Source organism: Diabrotica undecimpunctata, chromosome 10 (genome assembly GCF_040954645.1).
Source record: "Diabrotica undecimpunctata isolate CICGRU chromosome 10, icDiaUnde3, whole genome shotgun sequence".
In the NCBI taxonomy this organism is placed as follows: domain Eukaryota; kingdom Metazoa; phylum Arthropoda; class Insecta; order Coleoptera; family Chrysomelidae; genus Diabrotica; species Diabrotica undecimpunctata.
In genome coordinates, this window is record NC_092812.1 from 35,365,663 (window position 1) to 35,386,930 (window position 21,268).

At 31.8% G+C, this 21,268-nt stretch overlaps 1 protein-coding gene across 2 annotated transcripts in view; it reads left to right on the forward strand.

Annotated features, from left to right (window-relative positions):
- Positions 1-21,162, forward strand: part of yki (Transcriptional coactivator yki) — a 200,847-nt gene extending 179,685 nt beyond the window's left edge. For both annotated transcript variants that reach the window (XM_072546238.1, XM_072546240.1), the window contains 2 exons: positions 1,703-1,969; positions 9,928-21,162. In XM_072546238.1, the coding sequence (XP_072402339.1) occupies positions 1,703-1,969; positions 9,928-10,181 (521 nt within the window). In that variant the 3' untranslated portion in view covers positions 10,182-21,162. The remainder of the gene's footprint in view (positions 1-1,702; positions 1,970-9,927) is intronic.
- Positions 21,163-21,268: the final 106 nt, after the last annotated feature.

Sequence of the window (21,268 nt, forward strand, 5' to 3'; positions counted from 1 at the left end):
GAAACACCCACCTCGCACTTTTTCCTACTCCGTGTACCGGAAACCCACCCATACAAACCGTTATCTCAATGCCCAGTCACATCATCACCCCGTCCAACTCAATTCAATTATCAACACCCTTGTTTCCAGTTCCATAAAACTTAGCGACGACAATCACAGATCATCCGAAATCAATTCAATAATTCAAACACTCTTACAAAACGGTTACCACAAAACCCAAATCAATCGGATCATTCAAAAACATGATCAACCCAAAATCTGTCTACCTTTAATCAAAGGTGTCACTGACAAGATCAGTAGAACTCTTAACCCTCTAAACATCAAAACCATCTCCACTTCTCACTCCAAGTTGTCAAATCTCGTCAGATCCGTAAAAGACCAATAAATCCCCAATACAGACCATGGGGTCTACAAGATACAGTGTTCCAGTTGCTCACGAACATACGTAGGACAAACAAACTGACGAATCCACAACCGTATTTATGAACATTCTATGTCTGTAAAACATTCCGATACCATCAACACGCGATGACGCTAAAAGACTACTAGACCGCTGCTTCAGCGACCCCCCGCTCTGACCATTCCCACGACTACTGAGGGTATAAAAGCAGCTACACAGCATAGAGTAAGACCGGTCGACACTCTACACTGAGGAGTAGGAAGATTGAGATCTTAGTGCCGTTTGATGGTTCTCGTATTTCTGGAGAACAAGATCATGGTTCATCACGAGTGAGGGGAGTATGCAGATTGAGATCCCGAACTTGAACGGAAACATATCCAGCACCAGTAACATATTTTACAGTTTTGTGTACTCTATAATACAACCACCAGATAATACCATTCCTGATAGACTTTAACACCTTCTTTACACAGCCACGTTAATATTTCCGATTCCAGCACTAGTTCACTCTATTTTTGTTATATTTTTTGTTTTGTTACAAAACTTAACTTCATAAAATAACAAAAAAGAAAATTCAACATACTTTCTAGATGTACTGTACAAATAAAAAACTCATTTGACTATAGCCGTCAGATCGGACAAGAAAAGGTTTAAGGCTTAACACTTAAGCTTAAAACTATTTTTACTAGATAGCATAAATTTTTCTTTACTACCGAAAATTAGAGAAAAACCAGCAGATTTTGTCCAGAATCAGGGCACTAGGAAACAAATATTAAACGTACGAAGTATTCTCTAAAAAATTTAGGGAATTTAAGATCAAAACGTATTTGTGCTTCATCTATTATAGAAAAGCCTTTGCCTTATTGAACTGGAGGAGGATGATATAAGATCAATAGGAATTAATAGAGAACCAAATGTTTACCAATCTAAAGTTGGAGACAATATATTTGTATCAAATCTTCTTTTAAAAATACTTTTAATCATCATATTTCTTTGCTAATTTTTAATATAACAAATGCTTTTTTATCGACTAAGTTGTTTACCAAAGCTATTTTAATTTATTAATCATTGCACATACATGCTTCCCTTTATCTTCTTTGTACTACATTAAATATAAAAATGCTACAAGAAAATAATTTTAGAACCATATTAAAAAAATCACGTTGATGTATATTCTAGATATAGATTGTAAATTAAAAGATAAACAAAAACGATGTACTGTCATTGTATGATTCTTTTATCTAATTATTTATAGTTCTAGCCTTCAAATTTGAGTAATAAATAACTGATCATTTTTTGCAGCAACACACTTACAGCAGCGTACATCAGGTGGCAACATAATCGGCACAAATTGGCACTCTCCAACTCTATCGTCATCACCGGCCAAAGCACAGCAAATAAGGCTACAGCAACTACAAATGGAAAGAGAGAGACTTAAACAAAGACAGCAAGAGATCAGGCGGCAGCAAGAAATCATGATGCGCAGTTCCAGCGATCTACCAGTAATGGACCCGTTTTTATCCAGTTTGACTGATCACTCGAGGCAGGAGTCAGGAGATAGTGGACTTGGTAAGGATTTGAAGGAATAATATGGTCGACAAGGGTTTCATTGTGTCTATCCAATAATAGGTTTTTAATTGGTCACAATACAATATATTATATTTTATTCTCATTTTGGTAAATTTTTGGACAAAGGTCTCTCCTTGTAAAACGAGTTTGTTGGTTATAATCGTCGGCGCTAACCAAACACATAGCCGATAATTGGGATTGAAACAGTTTTGACTAATCATCTTAAATCTATGTGTGGTTAGATCACCTGCCATTTTGTCTTTTCTATGACCTTATTTCTTGTAAAAATATTTCTTATAATTGCTTAAAACAATAATATTACTATTATTAGAGCTAATTAAAGTCCCTTCATATCCAGACCAGTCCCATCTACACCTTCTATGCACGCATACATGCTCGGTATTACAACTCGTTGTGGATTTTGGCTTCTTTCACAATTCACCTGTAGTTTCCTATTCTTTTCGTTGGGGGAGAAGTAAATTTAACTATGTCTCTCGTCCAATCAGCTCTTGAAGTTCATCGGTCCATAGATTCTTCTCTGATCGGTTTTGTAATCGCGATAATCCTTTTTAGGATCTCCTAGCTCACTTTAGTTTACGAATCCAACGTATTATACAACGATTTTTGTTGCTTTGGGTTTTTTGTTAGCGTTAGTTTTGATTGTACAAATGCAATTTCTGGATTTTCTACATGAAGTGTACACCATGAGGATGATATTTCAAAATGAGTACGTTTCCATTGTTTCGTGAGTTTTTGCAGTTTCATTTGGATGAGTTCCCATTTTATTTTCAGGAGAGTTGCTGTATGAAGGAAGGCTGTTTTGGTTCGTTTGAATTGAGGTTGAGGATATACTTGGCTGTAAGCTTGGGGAATAGTCGGGCAAATATTCTTTTTCTTCTTCACAGCCTTCTCTTTTTGGACATAGGTCTCTTCCAAGTCCTTTCATCGATCTCTATTCTGAGCAACATACTTCCAATTTGTTTCAGTTACTCTTTTTATGTCATCTACACATATCATCTGTGATCTTCTTCTTGGTTTTCTACCCTTGCAGGGTCTGCGATATTGTATCGTTCCAACGTTGGTATTTTTGTCGTTTTTCAAAGTATTGCTCATTTCGTTGTAGCTTTTTTTTCTTATTTTTCTTTCTTCTGTTCTTTCGCCAAAGCAGCATGTAGTTGTTAATACTTCTCAAATATGTCCTCACCTATCTGGTGCTACGAAATTATATTTGGATTTATCTAAGAAGAGAAACTTGTATCACTGACCAATAATCCAATTAAAATATTCCCAGAAAATTTAATCTTTCTGTTTAGAAGCTACGCTAAAAGTTTACGCAGATACCTAAGATGTTAAATGGTTCTCCTGTAGTCTCTTACATACTATTTTTGCGGAAATATTAGTACCACGCTAATTTTTTACTGGTTGTACCAAAAAATGTTCTACAAAGATCAGTCAAAACAGAGAGGATCTTCCTGTCCTGTGATACATCTCAATTTGCCAGAAATCTTCTCATATCAGAAATTTCCTTTTAAAATCGTTGAAATGAAAAGTATCGTGCAAAGTACTGGTAGTTTTACTGGTACCACGGATGACCATAACGGGTTTTTATCCAATTTACCTTTATGCAGAAAGTGTTTTTTACATCCCAGTCATAATTCAATTGCAATTATATCTTATTCTTTAATAAAAATTTCTATTGTAAGTGCTCTTTGGATAACAGATGGGACCTTAAAATCCCAGTCAAAACTACTGTAGGGGTCAAAAGTTCCAACCGCCTCAGAACGGACAATGAAGAATTTTAAGATAATTTAATTTAAGTAAATAACTAAAATATCTAATTTAAAGACAAAATACAAATTCATTAGTTACTCAGTATTTTTAAATGCATTCCCTTAATAATATATATATATATATATATATATATATATATATATATATATATATATATATATATATATATATATATATATATATATATATATATATATATATCGAGAAAAGGAGTACGACCGTCAATCCAAAATAAACTAAGGTACACTCGAAGAGTGGTGGGTTTTTCGGTCAAAGTGGAGAAATAAAAGACAAAGAAGGTGGCTACTTCATCTATTTATTGAAGACGTTTCACTTTCTGCTCAGAAAGCATCATCAGTTCATCTAAAAAGAACAGTATGAAACCAAACATCCATAGAGAAGTTACAATAAAAGTGTGACCTTACAAAGACATGTAGCAGTCAATGATGTTAAAAATATGAAAAAGCTTACGAAACTGGACATTTAGAGTAAAGTTGTATAAATCAATTAATTGAAACTTGGTATAGTTTGCAATTTAACAAAATTAGCACAGCAAAAGAACATGTGATAAACATACATGTATATAAAAAAGTTATTATAAAAACTTAAGTAAAAAACATTAAGGTTTATTTTAAAGTGTAAAGAACTAGAAAGATCATTGAGAAAGCACTTCCAACAATTTATTTAATCAATTAGATTTTAAATTTAACTTTAGGTAACATATATATCTTAAATAACTTATAATGTTACCTAAAGTTAAATTTAATAATATATATATATATATATATATATATATATATATATATATATATATATATATATATATATATATATATATTCGATAAGCAACTTTTCTGGCTTTCACTCTTGTTGTACTTTATATTTGTCAATATGTGGTAGATGTGTTTGAGTTTTTAAATGGACTTAATTGCCTTAATAGATACAGATTTAAGTATGATGCTATACCGAAGATTAAAACATAACCACTGGTACAATTACGGGGTCATTATTGCTATTGAACTTGTGCCCCTAAAGAAATATTGATTTATAGTTATTAAATAAACCTTTTTAGAAGTATGTAGAATGAGAAAAATGATTTATTACTAGAAAATAATATTTCTATTGTGTGAAATACTGTCTCAGAGATATCGTTGTAATATAGAAAAAGCATGAATGAACAATTCAGTAGCAAATGACGCGGCTTCACATATTGTGACTGTCTTGCTAGAATTAGAAATCATCCCTGCGTTCATAGAAATTCTAAATCTCGTTTTAAAAGTCCCAAAAACGGAAACGTCTGCTGGTTGTAGACGATGGCTGTAATGTGTTGCGTGTTTTATGATTGCCCATGAGAATAAGACATAGTTTCTCTTTGGATGGATACTTAATAAAATGTTTAATTGCTAATAGAAATTCTTCTTCTGTTATTCAACCGCTTTGATTGGCTAAACCTAAGGCACCTTTTGGACCATCTTTTAGCATAAAATCTTTATAATGAACTCTTGGGAATACAAATTCTGGAGGAATTGTGTCATCAGAAGCATTCATAAAACCTACCATAGTCACTTAATTGCCCCTTTTGGCTGAAGGTACTTGGCCAACTTGTTTGTTCCTTTCGCTTTGCTATTAGTATAATATATAATTTTTACATATTTTACAGATCAGAACGGTTTTATGGTTCTTACAATCGACTTCAGCGCAAGAATTATGGGCCCACTTCTTGCACTTTGTGCAGCTGGTCCATCCTTGGTTTGATTTGAAATAAAGTTGATCACAATATATACACTCAGCTACTCAGCAGCATTGTCATCTTCAGATTGAGATTCACTAGAATCTTTCTGCTTCTGTGTGTTAACTAGATTCGTTTGTTCTAGACTTTTCCTTTTTTACCAGTTTGTTAATTTTTTTATATCCAGGAGTTGACCAAATTTATTTTGGCCTTATCCTCCTTCTTCTTTCGATTTCTTCAATATTTTTCTTCTTTTCAGCTTCTAGCTCCAGTTTATATGGGGATTCTGCAAGAATAGCTGTTTTGCCCTTTTTCCATATAGATCTTTTTAAAAATTTCTCTTTTGGAATAGGTAGCATGATCTTAGGTGAGGCAATTTTGAATGACGACTTTCTGCCAGGTGTTAGCAGTCAGGAACATCCAGGTCGTGATTCACTCTTTTGTGTAGGATAGGATCTGCAGCTTTTTCTCCGGGAATTAGCATCCAAGAACATCCGGTTTGTGGGTTATTCTCCTCTGTAGAAGTACGATCGGCAGATGCTTCCTCAAAATCGATTATCCCAGAATATCCCTCTCGCTGAGGATCCTTATCGTATGTAGGATTAGTATCTTCATTCCACACCATAGATGGATCATTCGTCACCTTATTCGTAGAGCAGAGAGTCTCGCTTGTCAAGGGAATATCCGTTGTAGGCGCAGCCAAGAAATCAGACTCATTGAAAACAGCTTTATCTGGCGGCCAATTTATTTGAAACCCTTTCAGTGCAGTGCTCATAGTGGCTAGATCCAACAGTTGTAGAGATTTGAAAAAACGTTATAACTCTGCCAGGGTGACAGCGGACGAATTTTTCAGCTTCTTCTCGATAGTACAAACTCAAACGTCTAAAAAAGGTGACGTTCAAAGGTTGTAACCTGTGGGAGGAGTGTGGATGAAGACAAAGCTGAACTACGCTCTTTTCTCTAGCTAAATCAATAAATCCAAGACTTTTGTTATGCGTTGAATGTCCCTCTAGAATGAGCAGCACAGGCGATTCGAAAATAAAATAAATTTTTTGAGCCAGCGATAGAATAAATGGAAGTTATCCGTCCACTATCGGAAACCTCTGCCCATCTCCCTGGCGGTAGACCCAGTTGAAACTCTTGCGGGGAAATATTAACATCGAAGGCATGAATGCCCCTCCAGCTGACATGCTGAATCCTGGTGGTGGCTCAGCTAAATTAGAAATTTAAACATTTCTTGGTATCAGGGCCAGCAATTGAACCCGACCTTCCAGCTTTGTAAGCCAGTAACACAATCGCTGAGCTACGGTCGCCACGTTATCCTACTCCTATATTTTTACCTTAGTTTCTGTAATATTTAGTGTTTTCTAGGTTTTCAATACAATTTTAAATTCAAATAACTGACCTTTCTATCGCTTTCTGTAGTTAGCACACTATTCAAATAATGGAATGAATCGTTGACACCGTAACCTCATATTAATTGTATCACGACACTTTTACTAAAGTTTAAAATGAAGTATGTACGTTTATTTTATGATTAAATGTATACGAGTAATAAAATAGCACATTTTAACAAATCCCAGTCTATTTTTGTACTTAGTTCCTATGTTTTGGCACTGAGTTAAAAATTAAACGATTATAGATCATCAAAAGAAATTTAAAGCACGTGTAGTGGTCTCACAGTAATATTAGGCTTGTGTAATTATACCTATTATAAATATCATATATTTAAAAAATAAAATCTTAGAAATTTATGCATCAACTAAAAGTAAACAAGAGTTTAAAGTATATTTCATCAAAATTACTTGTCAAATGTGAGCAATTTTGAAAAATATCTATGTTCTCGTTTCCATTAAAAACTTTTGAATTCGTCAAAAACTATATTATGTATGACATGAAATACGCAATGGATATCAATAACACTCGATTTTCCTCCAGTTTTTACATGTTTGGAATTGTTTGTGAAATTTTTCAGTTTTAAGCTACAATCATACATTTCTAGGTTACGATATTTGACTCCTTCCGTTACTATTTCTTCCTCTATTTTACCTAGGATTGTGAATTGTAATATGCTGTATTTTTGTATATGCATTGTACGTCTGAGATTTGCAGGATTCTTTTTTTTGTCTTTTTAAATTATTTCTAATGATGTCATGGGTGATCCACCTTCAGAATCCTTGTTAACGTCCACATCTCTTCATTTTTTTTAATACATGTTCTTCTTCTTCTTCTTTTTATGTAGACATGACTCAGTCTGTTTTTCAATGTGCCTTCAGTAAGTTGTCGTTTTCGTGGTCTTCCTACTGATCGTCTTCCTATTGGGGAACCGTCTCTTGCCGGTCGTCAGACATGACAACAACAAATAGAGTAGTCTTTACTACTCTGTTTGTTGTCATTCGGCTTATATGATCGTTCCATTCTACTCTTCCATTTCTTACCCAGTTTTTGATGTTCTCCACCTTGCACCTACGTCGTATATCTGTACTTCTAGCTCTGTCCCATAGTGTCTTACCATATATTTTTTTTAATTATCTTACCATTAGTGTTTTCATCTCTGCTGTTTCTAACATCCTTTTTGTCCTCTCTGTGTCAGGTCTTGTTTCTGCCGCGTATGTCATTATTGGTCTGATGACTGTTTTGTAAATTCTGCCTTTCGTTTCTTTCCCGATATTTTTATTTCTCCATATTGTTTCATTCAGGCAGCCTGCGGCTCTGTTTGCTCTATTCACTTGATCTTCCATTTCAGTTTCGAACTTTCCGTAGCTAGATAATGTGATGCCTAGATATTTAAACTCCATCATTTGTTCTATTATCTGACCTTCCAGATCCAATTTACATCTTAGTAAATTTGCTGTTGTAACCATGCGTTTTGTCTTTTTTATTTGTTATATTAAATATTTATGTTATATTAAATTGGTGCAGCATACGTTGTAAATCATCTTCACTTTGAGAGACTAGTATTGCGTCGTCTGCATAGCAGATTATTTTAAGTAGTTTTTCTCCCATTTGGAATCCTTTTTTAGTTATTACTTTTTTTATTATTTCATCCATAATCAGGTTGAATAATAGAGGACTCAGGGAATCCCCTTTCTTATCCCATTGCCAGCTTCAATAGGGTCAGTCAGTTCTTCTTCTACTTTTACTTTTATTGTGTTGTTTTGTTAGATATTTTCGATCATTTTGATTATTCCTAGAGGTATTTATCTTGCATACAGTAAGTGGATAACGTCTTTTAATTGGACCTGGTCAAATGCCTGGTACATGTTCTTGACTGTGCTACTCTCTTTCTTAGTGGTTCCATTCTTTTGTAGGTTTATTTCCAGTCCATTTTTTGTGTATTTTTCTTATAGTTTTCGAGTTTTCTGAGCATATAGGATAGATCTTCTTCATCTTGAGCCGTTGTCACATGTTTTTCAGCAATCTTGAACAGCGTCGAAGATGTAGAGTATCCCTTTTGTGTTCTTAACTTCGTTCGAGTATGTATTGCCGGTTTAACTCTTACCCTGTTGTTCTTGTATAGGTTTTTTACGATCAATTTATTATGTTTAATTTTATGAAAGGCTTTGTTGTTGTATATCAAATAGAGATAAAGGTCTTGTTTAATACCAAAACATCTTTGAATAATTAAAGATATTTGTCATTGATTAGCTTGAATAACTTTCTTGGTAAATATTTAATCTGGATTAGGAGATTTACTAGTTTTCATCGATCTTACCTCATGGATAACCTTCGTTTTAGTTCGTTTCTGCTTAGGCTGTTCATAGAGAAATTTCTCAGATAAATCCTAGCGTTTTTATATCATTCTTTAAACCGACTCTATATTTTCGAAGTTAGTATATGCTTCTTACACCTAAAAATCCTAGCTTGTTTCTTCCTGTTTTTCTGTTGAATCTTGGTCTCAAGAATCAGGATGAGTTGTTTCTTGCCAATGACTTCAATCGACTATTATTAACGTGATTTACTATTATTAGCATTGATTTCCCCTTGCCATGCTAATCGTTTTACAGACATCTGACATTGCTCTGTCTGCCATCTGAGACATTACCATCGAAATTCGTTAAACGTTTGCTCATGTTCAATTTTGATCCCACAAACTGATACGATTCTCGGCATATCTGGTTACCCTCATTAAGTTTAGCCTGTAAGTCAAAGCAGTTGCCGGGGTGGTGACACTTTGAACCAGAAGTGAAACTTCACTATCTTGTAAAGCTTATTTTTTAGACAAAATCAACCATCGACAAAAAAAGTACTACCCCTGCTACGCAGTATATATACCTAGTATCCTCATTATACAGGTTATTTTGAGAGTAATGGTAAAATTTAATTCGTCTAGCTTCAAAGAACTCATTAAAATATTGTAGCTAGTTAGTTGTTAGTTACATAATTGCTGTTTTTTGATACTGAACCATATTGATAGTATTAATATTATTTTCCTTAGGTATGGGAACCACATACTCAATGCCCCACACACCCGAGGACTTTCTAGCAAATATGGACGATAACATGGACGTAGGTAGTGAAAGCCATACGATGGACACCCCCGACATATCTACGTTAAGTGATAACATCGACTCCACAGATGACTTAGTGCCTACCCTCCAACTCGGCGAAGAGGAATTTCCGATGTTAGATGTGCAATCCCTGATAAATCCGCCAACTACAAGACCTGATAACGTACTCATCTGGTTGTAATTTAAGTGCCTCAAATCTGCTCACGTCTTTCTAAAAATTTATATATATATATGCAGTGTATTGATAAGTCAAACTCATTTTTCGCTTAGGTAAATTATTTATTACGTTTCGGATAAGCTCTGTGTATATGTCAAGTAACTTGATTTCCTAGAATTTCTCAGAATTTAGTCGATTTTGGATTGGTTTACTTATAAAAACATAGCAGTACACTAATTTTCAATGTTTTTGTTGCTTAAATACCGGTACTCACCGAACAATCAAAATAATGAAGAAAACTAACTGATATTTGTTAAGACTATTTGTTTTCTTGTATTTACTAGACATATTTTTACACTTTTTATAGTTTTTCTTAGGTTTCTACATATCTTTTCCAACACCAAGTCCTGTTCACTTCACAAGAACTTGAGTAGGTACTCTCTTATACGTCTGTAATAATGGTTTTTTCACAATTTTTATAATAAACTATAGGGTATTTACATACTTTGGAAATGCAGTTAAATAATTTTTTGACATGACATGGTCGCCAACATAATTTACAATTTCTGAAATTTTTATAAAAATTGATTTACGGTAAATTTATTTTGTTATGCGATGTTGCCGGTTGTACACAAAACCGAAATTGTCCAATATGCTTTTAGACAAGGCTACAGAATAGGATATGAGGTCATGCTTAGTCCAAATTTTAAGTAGTATTCTAGAGGGTTCGTACCTGATAAATTACTATATTTGTGACAAAAATTTCTTTGATGACTACAATTTTATTTACCATCCTTTAATTATCAATCAATTATTATCAGTTTTTTCCTTTTTTTTTTGTCAAATTTGTTCATATTAATAAATAAAATATAAAGTATATATATCCTTATTAGAACATAATTATCAAATAATTATATCCTATATACATAGCTAAAACAATCAGATTGGCAATTTTGACATAATTTATGTCAGATTCTTGTTGTTTTATGTATATCGAAGCGTGAGGCAAATATTTGCGAACAGAAAATCGCATAAGCCATCAGTCAACATTGTCTATTTTTCAGTTGTGACGCAACTGTACTTTCTGAGTAAATAAATACCCTTATGCTTCAAGTATTTGATAGCAAAAAAGAACACGAAATAATATAATGATGGATTTATGAATAATACCGGATGTGTAGGTTACAAAATTAACTGAATTCTGAGAATAACCTGATGGAATACTGTTATTTTTGCAATATTAAACCAATTCAATAGCAATAGAAGTGTTTGATATTTTATAACTATATTGTTAATACTAAAATTTTAGCATTTGTAATATTGTATTTTTGTCACAGTTTATGGGAGCGTTATTTTACTGTTGGGTATGTTTTTCATACGTATATAGTTTTTAATTTATCAACTAAGCTACTTGTTACTGATATCATTTTTAATTGGTCTACTTACATACTCCGGACACAAATTTTTGACCGAATTTGAACGTAACGTTTGTATGTGTATTAATCATTTGTTTCAAAAGCTCAACTTGCTTTAAAATCATACAGTAGGGCCATGAAAAAAATTGTTCAAAACACATTGTTCATTTCAAATCAGTGGTAAATCATTAAGTAATCTATAGTGATTATTAAAAGGTTCTAATTGCTCTTTTGATTTTGATGTGGTTCTAATTCCACCTTGACCTGTTCAAAAACTGATGTGTTTGTCTTTCTAGCTGTCTATGCATTCTTCTCCAATACCTCAGCTTTTCAATTCATCTTCTGTTTGCTGTTGTAATGGTTCAAGTTTCTGAAATGCAATTGAATATTGGATAATAAGAGTTCGTCTTAGATATGTGTATGTTATGTCTATGTGAATTTTATCTTATTGTTTTTCATAGGTAAGAATCAAACAATAGTTTATAAAGCATCAAATTTAATGAGGCTGTAGACAAAACAAAACAAAAACGGTTGAAACTTTATCAAAATCGGCAAAGGAATTGAAATATCGAGATATGAAGAACAAATGATAGATATTCTTATGTCCAGTTGCACCAACAAATAAACGATTGATTTTTTGATTTGGATTGCCCGTTTATTTTAGAATATGTTGCACCAACCATTACTCGATTGGAACCGACTGTTTTTGATCTGTCAAAAGTAACCAACCGATTTTCTACGGTTATTTAAAAAATCGACTGTTTTTAACCTCACTTTTACACTGTTTATATTATTAAAGTGTTTTTAGCAAAGATTTTGTTTAAAGTATTATAGATTATAATTTAAAAAAATGGATTTATCATCATCGTCGTCGTCGAGTTCATCTTCTGACGATTTGGAAGATATAATGCATATGTTACCAAATATAAGATATGTATATAATATAAGATTATGATAGATAAACGTCTATATTCTTTGGTTCAATGTTCCTTACAAAACTTTCTTTGTTGACAATCTTTTTGACAGATTACACTCCGATTCGAATGAAATAATCAAAATAATCTGTACTCATGCAATGTTGCCACGTATAAATTGTCGGTTTGTAAACCAATAGTTTTTTAGAATGGTGCAACTCGTTTGAAAAATAACCATTGATCGTTTATTTAAATCGTCGAATTGACGGTTAGCAAATCAGTTGATTTACAGTCTGTTGGTGCAACTGGGCATTAATCAAGCGTCATGTAAATGTAATAATCTGTTACATACATAATTCCTTATATTCTATACTATCTCAACATTACGGCAACCCTGGGCGACTAATTTTGACGTTGACATTTTCGCACAATTTTAAATGAAATAATGATCAAATGACCTTAATCTGAATCAGCTGCTTCAGTAAGCGTGATTTAGTGAAATATGAAAGAACTTACAAAATACATGTGTATCATAATACAATTATGATGAACAAAGTATTGGATGAAAATACAGGTGTCATTTCTCACTGGATTTGAAATGAACAATACTCAGTACCTTTCTAAAATTTTATATTTCCACAGTAATTGTTGTTGGTCAAATATATTATTCATTTTGTTTTTGCTTTCGGTGAGGCTCTCACATTTAAATCTATTTTCAAACACAGGATTCGTTTAAATGAAAAACTCTAACACGATTCAATATTTTTAATTATTAAAAATAATTGCAATGGATGTTGAAATTTTGTAATTAAATTGGTAAAGAATATAGTAGTGAACATCAATTAAAATATTCATTTGTTTATTTTCTGAGATTTCTTTATAGTATCTTAATTTTCCATCCAAGCTATTTGTGGTATCAATAAGTCGTAATCGAAATTAAAACTCTATGTACGTTTAGAAAATTATCAAACGTAATAAAAACTAGTTTGGCCAGTTTAGGTCAATTCATTGTCAAGTTTTTTTTTGTAAATGACCGTACCAAGAAGCTTTGGTGGAAAATTTCTCTGAATTATTTTATAGTGATTTTATTGTTATATTCGTATTTTGCTACATTTTTATTCGTAGCTAAATATTTTTATTGTAAGTGATATAAAAGTGTAATTGTTAATTGTAGGATCGTTTTGTTAGTTACTTTATTCTTATTGTGCAATAGGAAAATAACCCAAAAACACTTTTAATTGGGTTTTGTTTACTTAAGTATATGTTACATATATATTAAGTATTGTGAAAAAGATTTATTGTTTATTGTTAAAAAATAGAATTTTGTGGCTCAACTGTAAAATGTGGGTGGACCTATTTTTTGGTGCAGATTGCTAATAGTGCAGATTTTTTAATATTTATTTATTGTTGTGTAACTAGCATATACCTAATTAGGATCGACAACAGTTTTATATACATATTTTATAGCAAATCTCACTCAGTATAATTCTAACTATTTATATCATATACAAGGCAGATTTATATCATATACAAGTAAAGTATCCCGGAATCTATCTGTAAAGAATAACTTAGTACACAGAGGTACCCACTGTCCATGGAACAAGTACTTATATAACACGAAATTTATACTCCATATTTATGTGTTCCATGCACACATAAAATGGCTATAATTTTGTTAACGTAATAAATATTCGTTGTGGTGAACCAAACTGACAGCTTTAACGAAGCTATACAGGGCAGAAGTATTTTATAAATGATCTCTTTACAGTTATTTTTAGTACTTAGTTATTATAAGAAAAAAATACTTGTTAAAGAAGAAGACAGTAGTTGTTATGAATGCTGATCTTGCTATTTAAATTCTGATCATAATCTCTACATTATAATCCCACTTATTATTTACCGTGTATCCAGAATATTTGAATCGGAATATTCAATATTTAGGTCGATATTCTAAATTTTCTTCTTATTAATCACTATAAATGTTCTTTTTCTACTAAATTATTGTCATATATGTCTATATATACCAGTATAACAGTATCATCGGCATATCGAAGATTACTTATTAGTACGCCATTAACATTGATGCCTTCATTGTACTGTTCCGTCTATAGGTTGTGCAGCACTGGCGAATTAATGCAGATCTGTCCAACTCCTCAGTAATGTTAATGCTTTGTACTTAGTGTCAAGACCTGAGATGTAGTAGCTCTATAAGTTTGCCATGTTCGATGGTTCTAACGCTTTCTCATGAATGAAAAAATCTGTTATCTTTGCGTTGCTATTGTTGTTTTTATAATTTTTCGTGTTGGGATCAAACCATCTTAGATCCTTTTCTTTTTGTCACATCTCGATGCATCATAAATCATTCTAAATTAGGGCAACTGTCAAATATTTGCATTCAATTGACGACGTTTCAGCTAAATGTATTGATATTTTATACACAGGGCATAGATATAACAAATAAAAACGAATGGGGCAGTTGCTTTATCTGGAAAGTATATTAAAATAAAAAATAATAACAATGTATATGATTTACGAGGATATATAATTGCTAGTTTTATCGGTGAAGTACTATAATCCATTAAAAGTGTCAGTGATAAATAATGGCGAGCACTTAGTTATTTTCATGATGTCCCACATTGAGAACATCAATAACTTGACCACTGGGAAGGAAGGTGCGTTACTTTAGAACTATGGGTTAAAGATGTAGCATATTATTGTAATTAAACTATGTGTCAGTTGGATTCCGAGATACTTTATCAACCTGCCAACTTTCTCCCTCTAGTAATATTTACAGAACACTTAAGTTAAGATTTTAATATAGTAACGGCATGCGCGAATGTAAAGAGTCCAATTAAAATATGACTTTGAACATGGTTTTTTCAGTTATGACTACAGTTTATTGAGTTTTAGTTTTTAATCCCTCAAAAACGTTCATATCAAGGATCTACTAATTCTCCTATATATGATATTGTGTTGCATTTCATTTCGTTGGACTTTAGTTGATAGTTAAAAATAATAAAGGAAATGTGCTATTTTCAAAGTCAACATTTTTAAACAAATTTACATTTTGTTGAACTTCCTTCTCACTATTGTCCGGATACACTACTTAAACTAGAGTTACTAGTTTTAATATATGAAGAAATCGATTAACACGTTAACTGCCATGAAAAGCAAATGTGAATCCAAACGTTATTTGTGGCCATGAGATGCATACATGCTTCTCAGTTTAAGTGATTCGAAAAAACAATAACAATGTAAGATTTTGTGCTCAACTGAAGGCTAACTATTTAAAATGCAGAAACTATATTGTAAACGTGTTTAATATCAATTTTTTTACAAAGTATTGTGGCGTTTAACGTTTTAAACGATGTATGTGACGCGTCGTATCGACGCCAAAAATTGTACCACAACAGAACTTCTCCGTGTTGCAAAGTTGTACTTCTATTGATCAAGTTCATACTACACGATCAACTGGACACATCATTCTTGTACTGCTTGAAACAATTTGCTCTTGACGATCGTGAGATGGAAATACAAGTGCCTTAAATATTGTAATAATTTTAGTAAACTTGTACTGACTGTTCATAATGTGAACAGATCATAGTGCAACCTATTTGACTACTGTTTCTGATAATTCTTTTGATTATCACGAGAACATGATGCTCATTATATTTATATAATTATTCAAATCCATCCATTTTGGTGCCTTTTATTAATATATATATATATATATATATATATATATATATATATATATATATATATATATATATATATATATATATATATATATATATATATCGCGAGTCGTTTCGTAAATGTAAGTTATGATATAATCTTATTAAAGTTTGTATACACACACATATCTTATTACAGTGTTTTTGAAAATTTTCTTACTTTGGACTGGTAAATATTAAAAAAAAAAAAAAATAAACTGACAGCTTCTATACTCTTTTTGTATAGCAATAATGAAAATTAAAGGAAGTCTTCCGTAAAAATATAAATTTGGTGGTTGTATATATCTTTTTTGATATTTCTATTAATATTTTTTTTCCGATTGTGTTGCCTTTTGTAACTTGTGCAAAGTTTGTCTTACAAACAGGCAAATTAGTTCAATTTTAATTAAAAAAATGTTATCTAAAGTTTTATGATGAGAAGTGGTAGGTGGAGGTATAATATAGAAAATAAAAATAAATTAAACTGTTAAAAATTTCCGGGGGTGATTTGGGAGGGGTTAAAAAGGTAGAAAAAAGTTTTTTTATTTTACGGCGAAATTTGACATTGTATCAAAAAATTTCAAATACAAAAGTTGTAGATAATATAAATATATACGTTTTTTGTTAAAATTTTTAACATAACCTCAAAATTACCGAGGAAATGAAGAAAACCGTTGTTACTACTACTACTACTATCGGTTTACAGCGTTCTCAGACGCCTTCCGACTCCTAACCGCAATTCTTCTCTATTTAACCATAGGCCTGGAAGGATTTCTCTTTCCTCTAGTTCTTTTTCAATTCCCTCTCTCCAGCTTCTTCTCGGTCTTCCTCTTTTTCTTCTTCCTTGTGGTGTCCACGTCAAAATCTGTTTCGGAATCCTGTCATCTGGCATTCTCTGTACATGGCCGTACCATATTAACTGTTTTGTTTTTATGTCATCAACTATTGTATGCTTGACTCACATCATTTCTCGTATTCTCTCATTTGGTATCCGATCTCTTCTTGATTTGCCTGCTGCTCTTCTCCAGAAGTCCATTTCTGTTGCTAGTAACAGTTTCTTTGTTCTTTGTTTCATTGGCCAAACTTCACTGCCATATGTGATTACACTTTTAAGTATGGTGTTGTATATGAGTTGTTTGTTCGCTTTAGATATTGTTTGGTCCCACAGAACACAGAATGCCGTTCATCATGGATATGGCTTTTCTACCCTGTATGTTTCTGTCTTTTATAGCAGCATCGAGTGTTCCATCTTGAGTTATCTTCATACCCAGGTACTTGTATTCATCACAGTGTCTAATTTCTACCCCATCGTCTAATATAATGGACTGCTTTGTCCCTCCAATACACATGGTTTCAGTTTTCTTAATGTTGACTTCGATACCCCATTTGTTATACTCTTCTATTAGCTTCCGAGTCATGTAACTCAAGTCGTCATGATCCTGAGCAATCAGTATTTAGTCATCAGCGAAACATAAGGTGTACAGTGTAGTCTCGTAATTGAGAGGGATTCTACATTATCATCTCATTACATTTTCTTTTCTACAGCTTGAGTGCTTGTTCTGCTTTAGTCCTTTCGTGACTTTAAATCCCTTGATCCAGTTTTAATTTTTGCAGTCGTTCCATTATACAGACTTTGGACTGCTTTGATAAGACCATGCTTAATGTTGGTTTACTGTAGGGTTGACCATAGTTTACAGAGGGGTACACTGTCATATGCTTTTTGTAAGTCTACGTACATCAGGTGAACTTCTTTATTGACGGCTGTTTTTTTCTCAATAACTTGCGTAATAGAGTAAAAGTGGTCTACTGTGGATCGCCCAGCTCTAAAACCAGCTTGCTCCTCTGCTTCGTAATCTCTATAGTCATTTTCTATTTTGTTCTTAATAAGTTCCCCATACATCCTACTTATTGTGCTGTTTGCCGCAATTCCTCTGTAATTTTCACACTGATCCTTGCTGCCCTTTTTGTGGATAGTTGACATGATCGATAATTTCCATTCTTTTGGTAATTTTCGTTGTTTATTTTTGATTTATGTACAATTTATTCAATTTTGATGAAACTAGGTGATAATATTTTTTGATACGTTGTAAATTATCACTTTTTTAGAATAAAAAATCCAAAAAGTTTCCGAGATATTCGTGTTTTTTGAAAAACACCCTGTTTTTCAAAGAAAAATTCCATGGTAATCTTTTTCCTGGGTCTGATTTTCTTTGTTAAAACATCTACTTTTAAATCAAATCCACAAACACAGTGGTCCTTATTTAAAGAAATACAAAAAAATTTAAAAAATCGCAAAAAATTACTTTTTTATTTGAATTTTTGTGACTTTTTTGATAAAGGAAGAGTAGCTGAGAGAAAAAAAGAAAGATTTGTTAGATTTTTAAAAAAATTATCGAACAAAGTCGCAAAAATTAAAATGAAAAAATAATTTTTTCGTGTTTTTTCAATTTTTATGTTTTTTTTTAATAGGAATCACTATGTTTTTGATTTTATTAAAAAGTAGATGTTTCAACAAAGAAAATGAGCCGTAGCAGAAGTAAAAAAAAAAGAAAAAGAAAATCAAAAACAACACGAAACATCTCGAAAACTTTTTGGATTTTTTCTATTTTCTACAAAATTGTGATAATTAATTAAGAACATAACAAAGTATAAATTCACCAAGTTTCATCAAAATTGAATAAGTTTTACAGAAATGAAAAATAAAAAAGGGTTACATCGAAAAAGACGATTTTCTTTTTTATCGGTAATTTTGAGGTTATGTGTAAAATGTTGTACAACAAAAGTTGTATGAGTTTTATATTATCTACAACTTAAACATTTGAATTTTTTTGATAAGATGTCAAATTTTGCCGGAAATTAAAAAAAACTTTTTTCGTCCCCTTTTAACATCTCCAAATCACTCCTGGAACTTTTCAGCTGTTAATTTATTATTATTTTGTGTAATACACTAATACTAACTTAGCCTAACCTATCACTTTCTATCATAAAACTTCAGAGAACGTTTTTCACCTTGAACTGAAACAAGACAACTTTAAGTGCATGTTTTACTTTTATATTGATTTCTTTTTTTATGGAAGCGTGTTTACAGAAGGAAAAAACTTTTAAAACATATCTGATGGTCCAATGGGAGAAAATTTTCATGAACATTTGTTAAACAGTGCCTTTTAGAAAAAGACCCAACTGTGTTAGAAGTTAAGTCAATTTATACCTTTATAGAAGCTTGAATTTACTTACTCAAGTTGAAAGAATACCAGATCATCGCAGATGGTGGTATATTTTTGCTGGCAAAATGTACCATAATTATCAATCTTCTATTTGTATTGATGTGAAAAAACGTACAAACTGTATCTTATAATTATTGTGAATTATTTCTAATATAAAATATAATTTTCTGTTTACTTTAGGTAAAATGCGAATAAGTTAATAACAGAAGTTTGAAAATTAATTTTAAGACGCGTATTACATTAAGACGTAGACCAATGAACCATAATTACGACAAAATAATTTTTATTGTCATTGAAATTCAAATGAAAAAATATTAGGAAATATAATGTACTTTATTCTTAATAATTTTGTTAATTGTATCGTTAATTTTCAAATTGACTGCGTTGACTGCATACTTATATTGGTAACTAACATTTACTACCAGTTTACAAATCGTGGTAGATTGGATCTTTATTTGTCTGCATTTTTTACATTATCTTCAACAAAATATAACGCTAACATCGTGTCAACTTCAATATTTCATGTTTTTTGTTAATAGTTTATATATAAATCATAGTTCTGGTATTGCTATTGGTCGACTGGAGTTTCCTAGGAAATTTTTTTTCGACTTTATACTAAGAACATCCTGTAAATATTGGATTATCACAAATTTTAGCAAAACGATGAAAATTTGCTGGTAATCCACCTAGACAAAAGTCCATATAATCATAATCTACTGTCTGCTCGTTTTCAATGTCAATGTCCAAACACTGAAACAGAATTCTTACAGTCGACATCTATGTCCACAGATGAATGACTTCTTATTTTTGGACCAGTCTATTGTTTCTTTACAAAATTTATTTGAGTTGATTGGCCCATTGGTAAGCCTCTACCAAGAGTCTTCTGTGATTTGCTCTTCTATAGTCCCTACATGTTCTGAATGTAGGCAACCACCCGAGGAATTGCCATTTTACTGACTGATCCACGGAATAATTATTCAGTTTTTAGATTAAACCAAGTTAGTAGATTTTTCCAAAAAAACTTTCTGTAGCTTAGATGTATGTAAGGCAGTACTTATTCCCCAGGGGCACAACGATTTGTCAGTCTTTGCATGAAAACAGTTTAATAATTACTGTCACTTTATGGAAAATATGAAAATACTGGATTTGAGTTTATATCAATCTGTAATTAAAAGCAATAACCTTAAAATCGCGATAGCATGATGATGTTAAAATATGAATATAAATTCAAACACAATGACTGAGAAATTGTTTTGCGTCCAAGGCCAATAGGCGAATGCTCATATATATTTTTATCTTTGTGCCAAGGACTCGTAGCACTAGACAAACTATTTATTTTCTTGTAATTATAGCGTTTGCGTTCTTTCTCTAAATTATATATTATTTCATCAGTGATTTATCATAATTTGTAGCTTAACCTAACCAAAAGATCTTAGTTTCAATATAAAATAAATGTCTTGTTCCATGTTCCGCTTTGCATTTTCATCCAATAAGATCCATAATTCTTTCATTTGCTCGAAATTGAGCGTGTATATTTGTTGAAGATTATCTTTGTTTCTAATATTCTGTAGATATTGTATTTGGTTAAAAAAAACACGAGTTGTATATTTAATATTGTAGGCATTTTATAACCACAACAATTTTGTATGTTTTTCCAATAAACACAGTAAGATTGGTATTGTATTTTTTTGTGAATTGTATTACACTTATCAGTTGTAAATATATAAAAAATTATTTTTTGGTATTTTATTAAAATTGCACCACTTAACTTCCTCAATGTTCCAGTTCCTCATTGACCCTGTCACTATCTTTCATGCAGACACACAATTACTCACATATAAA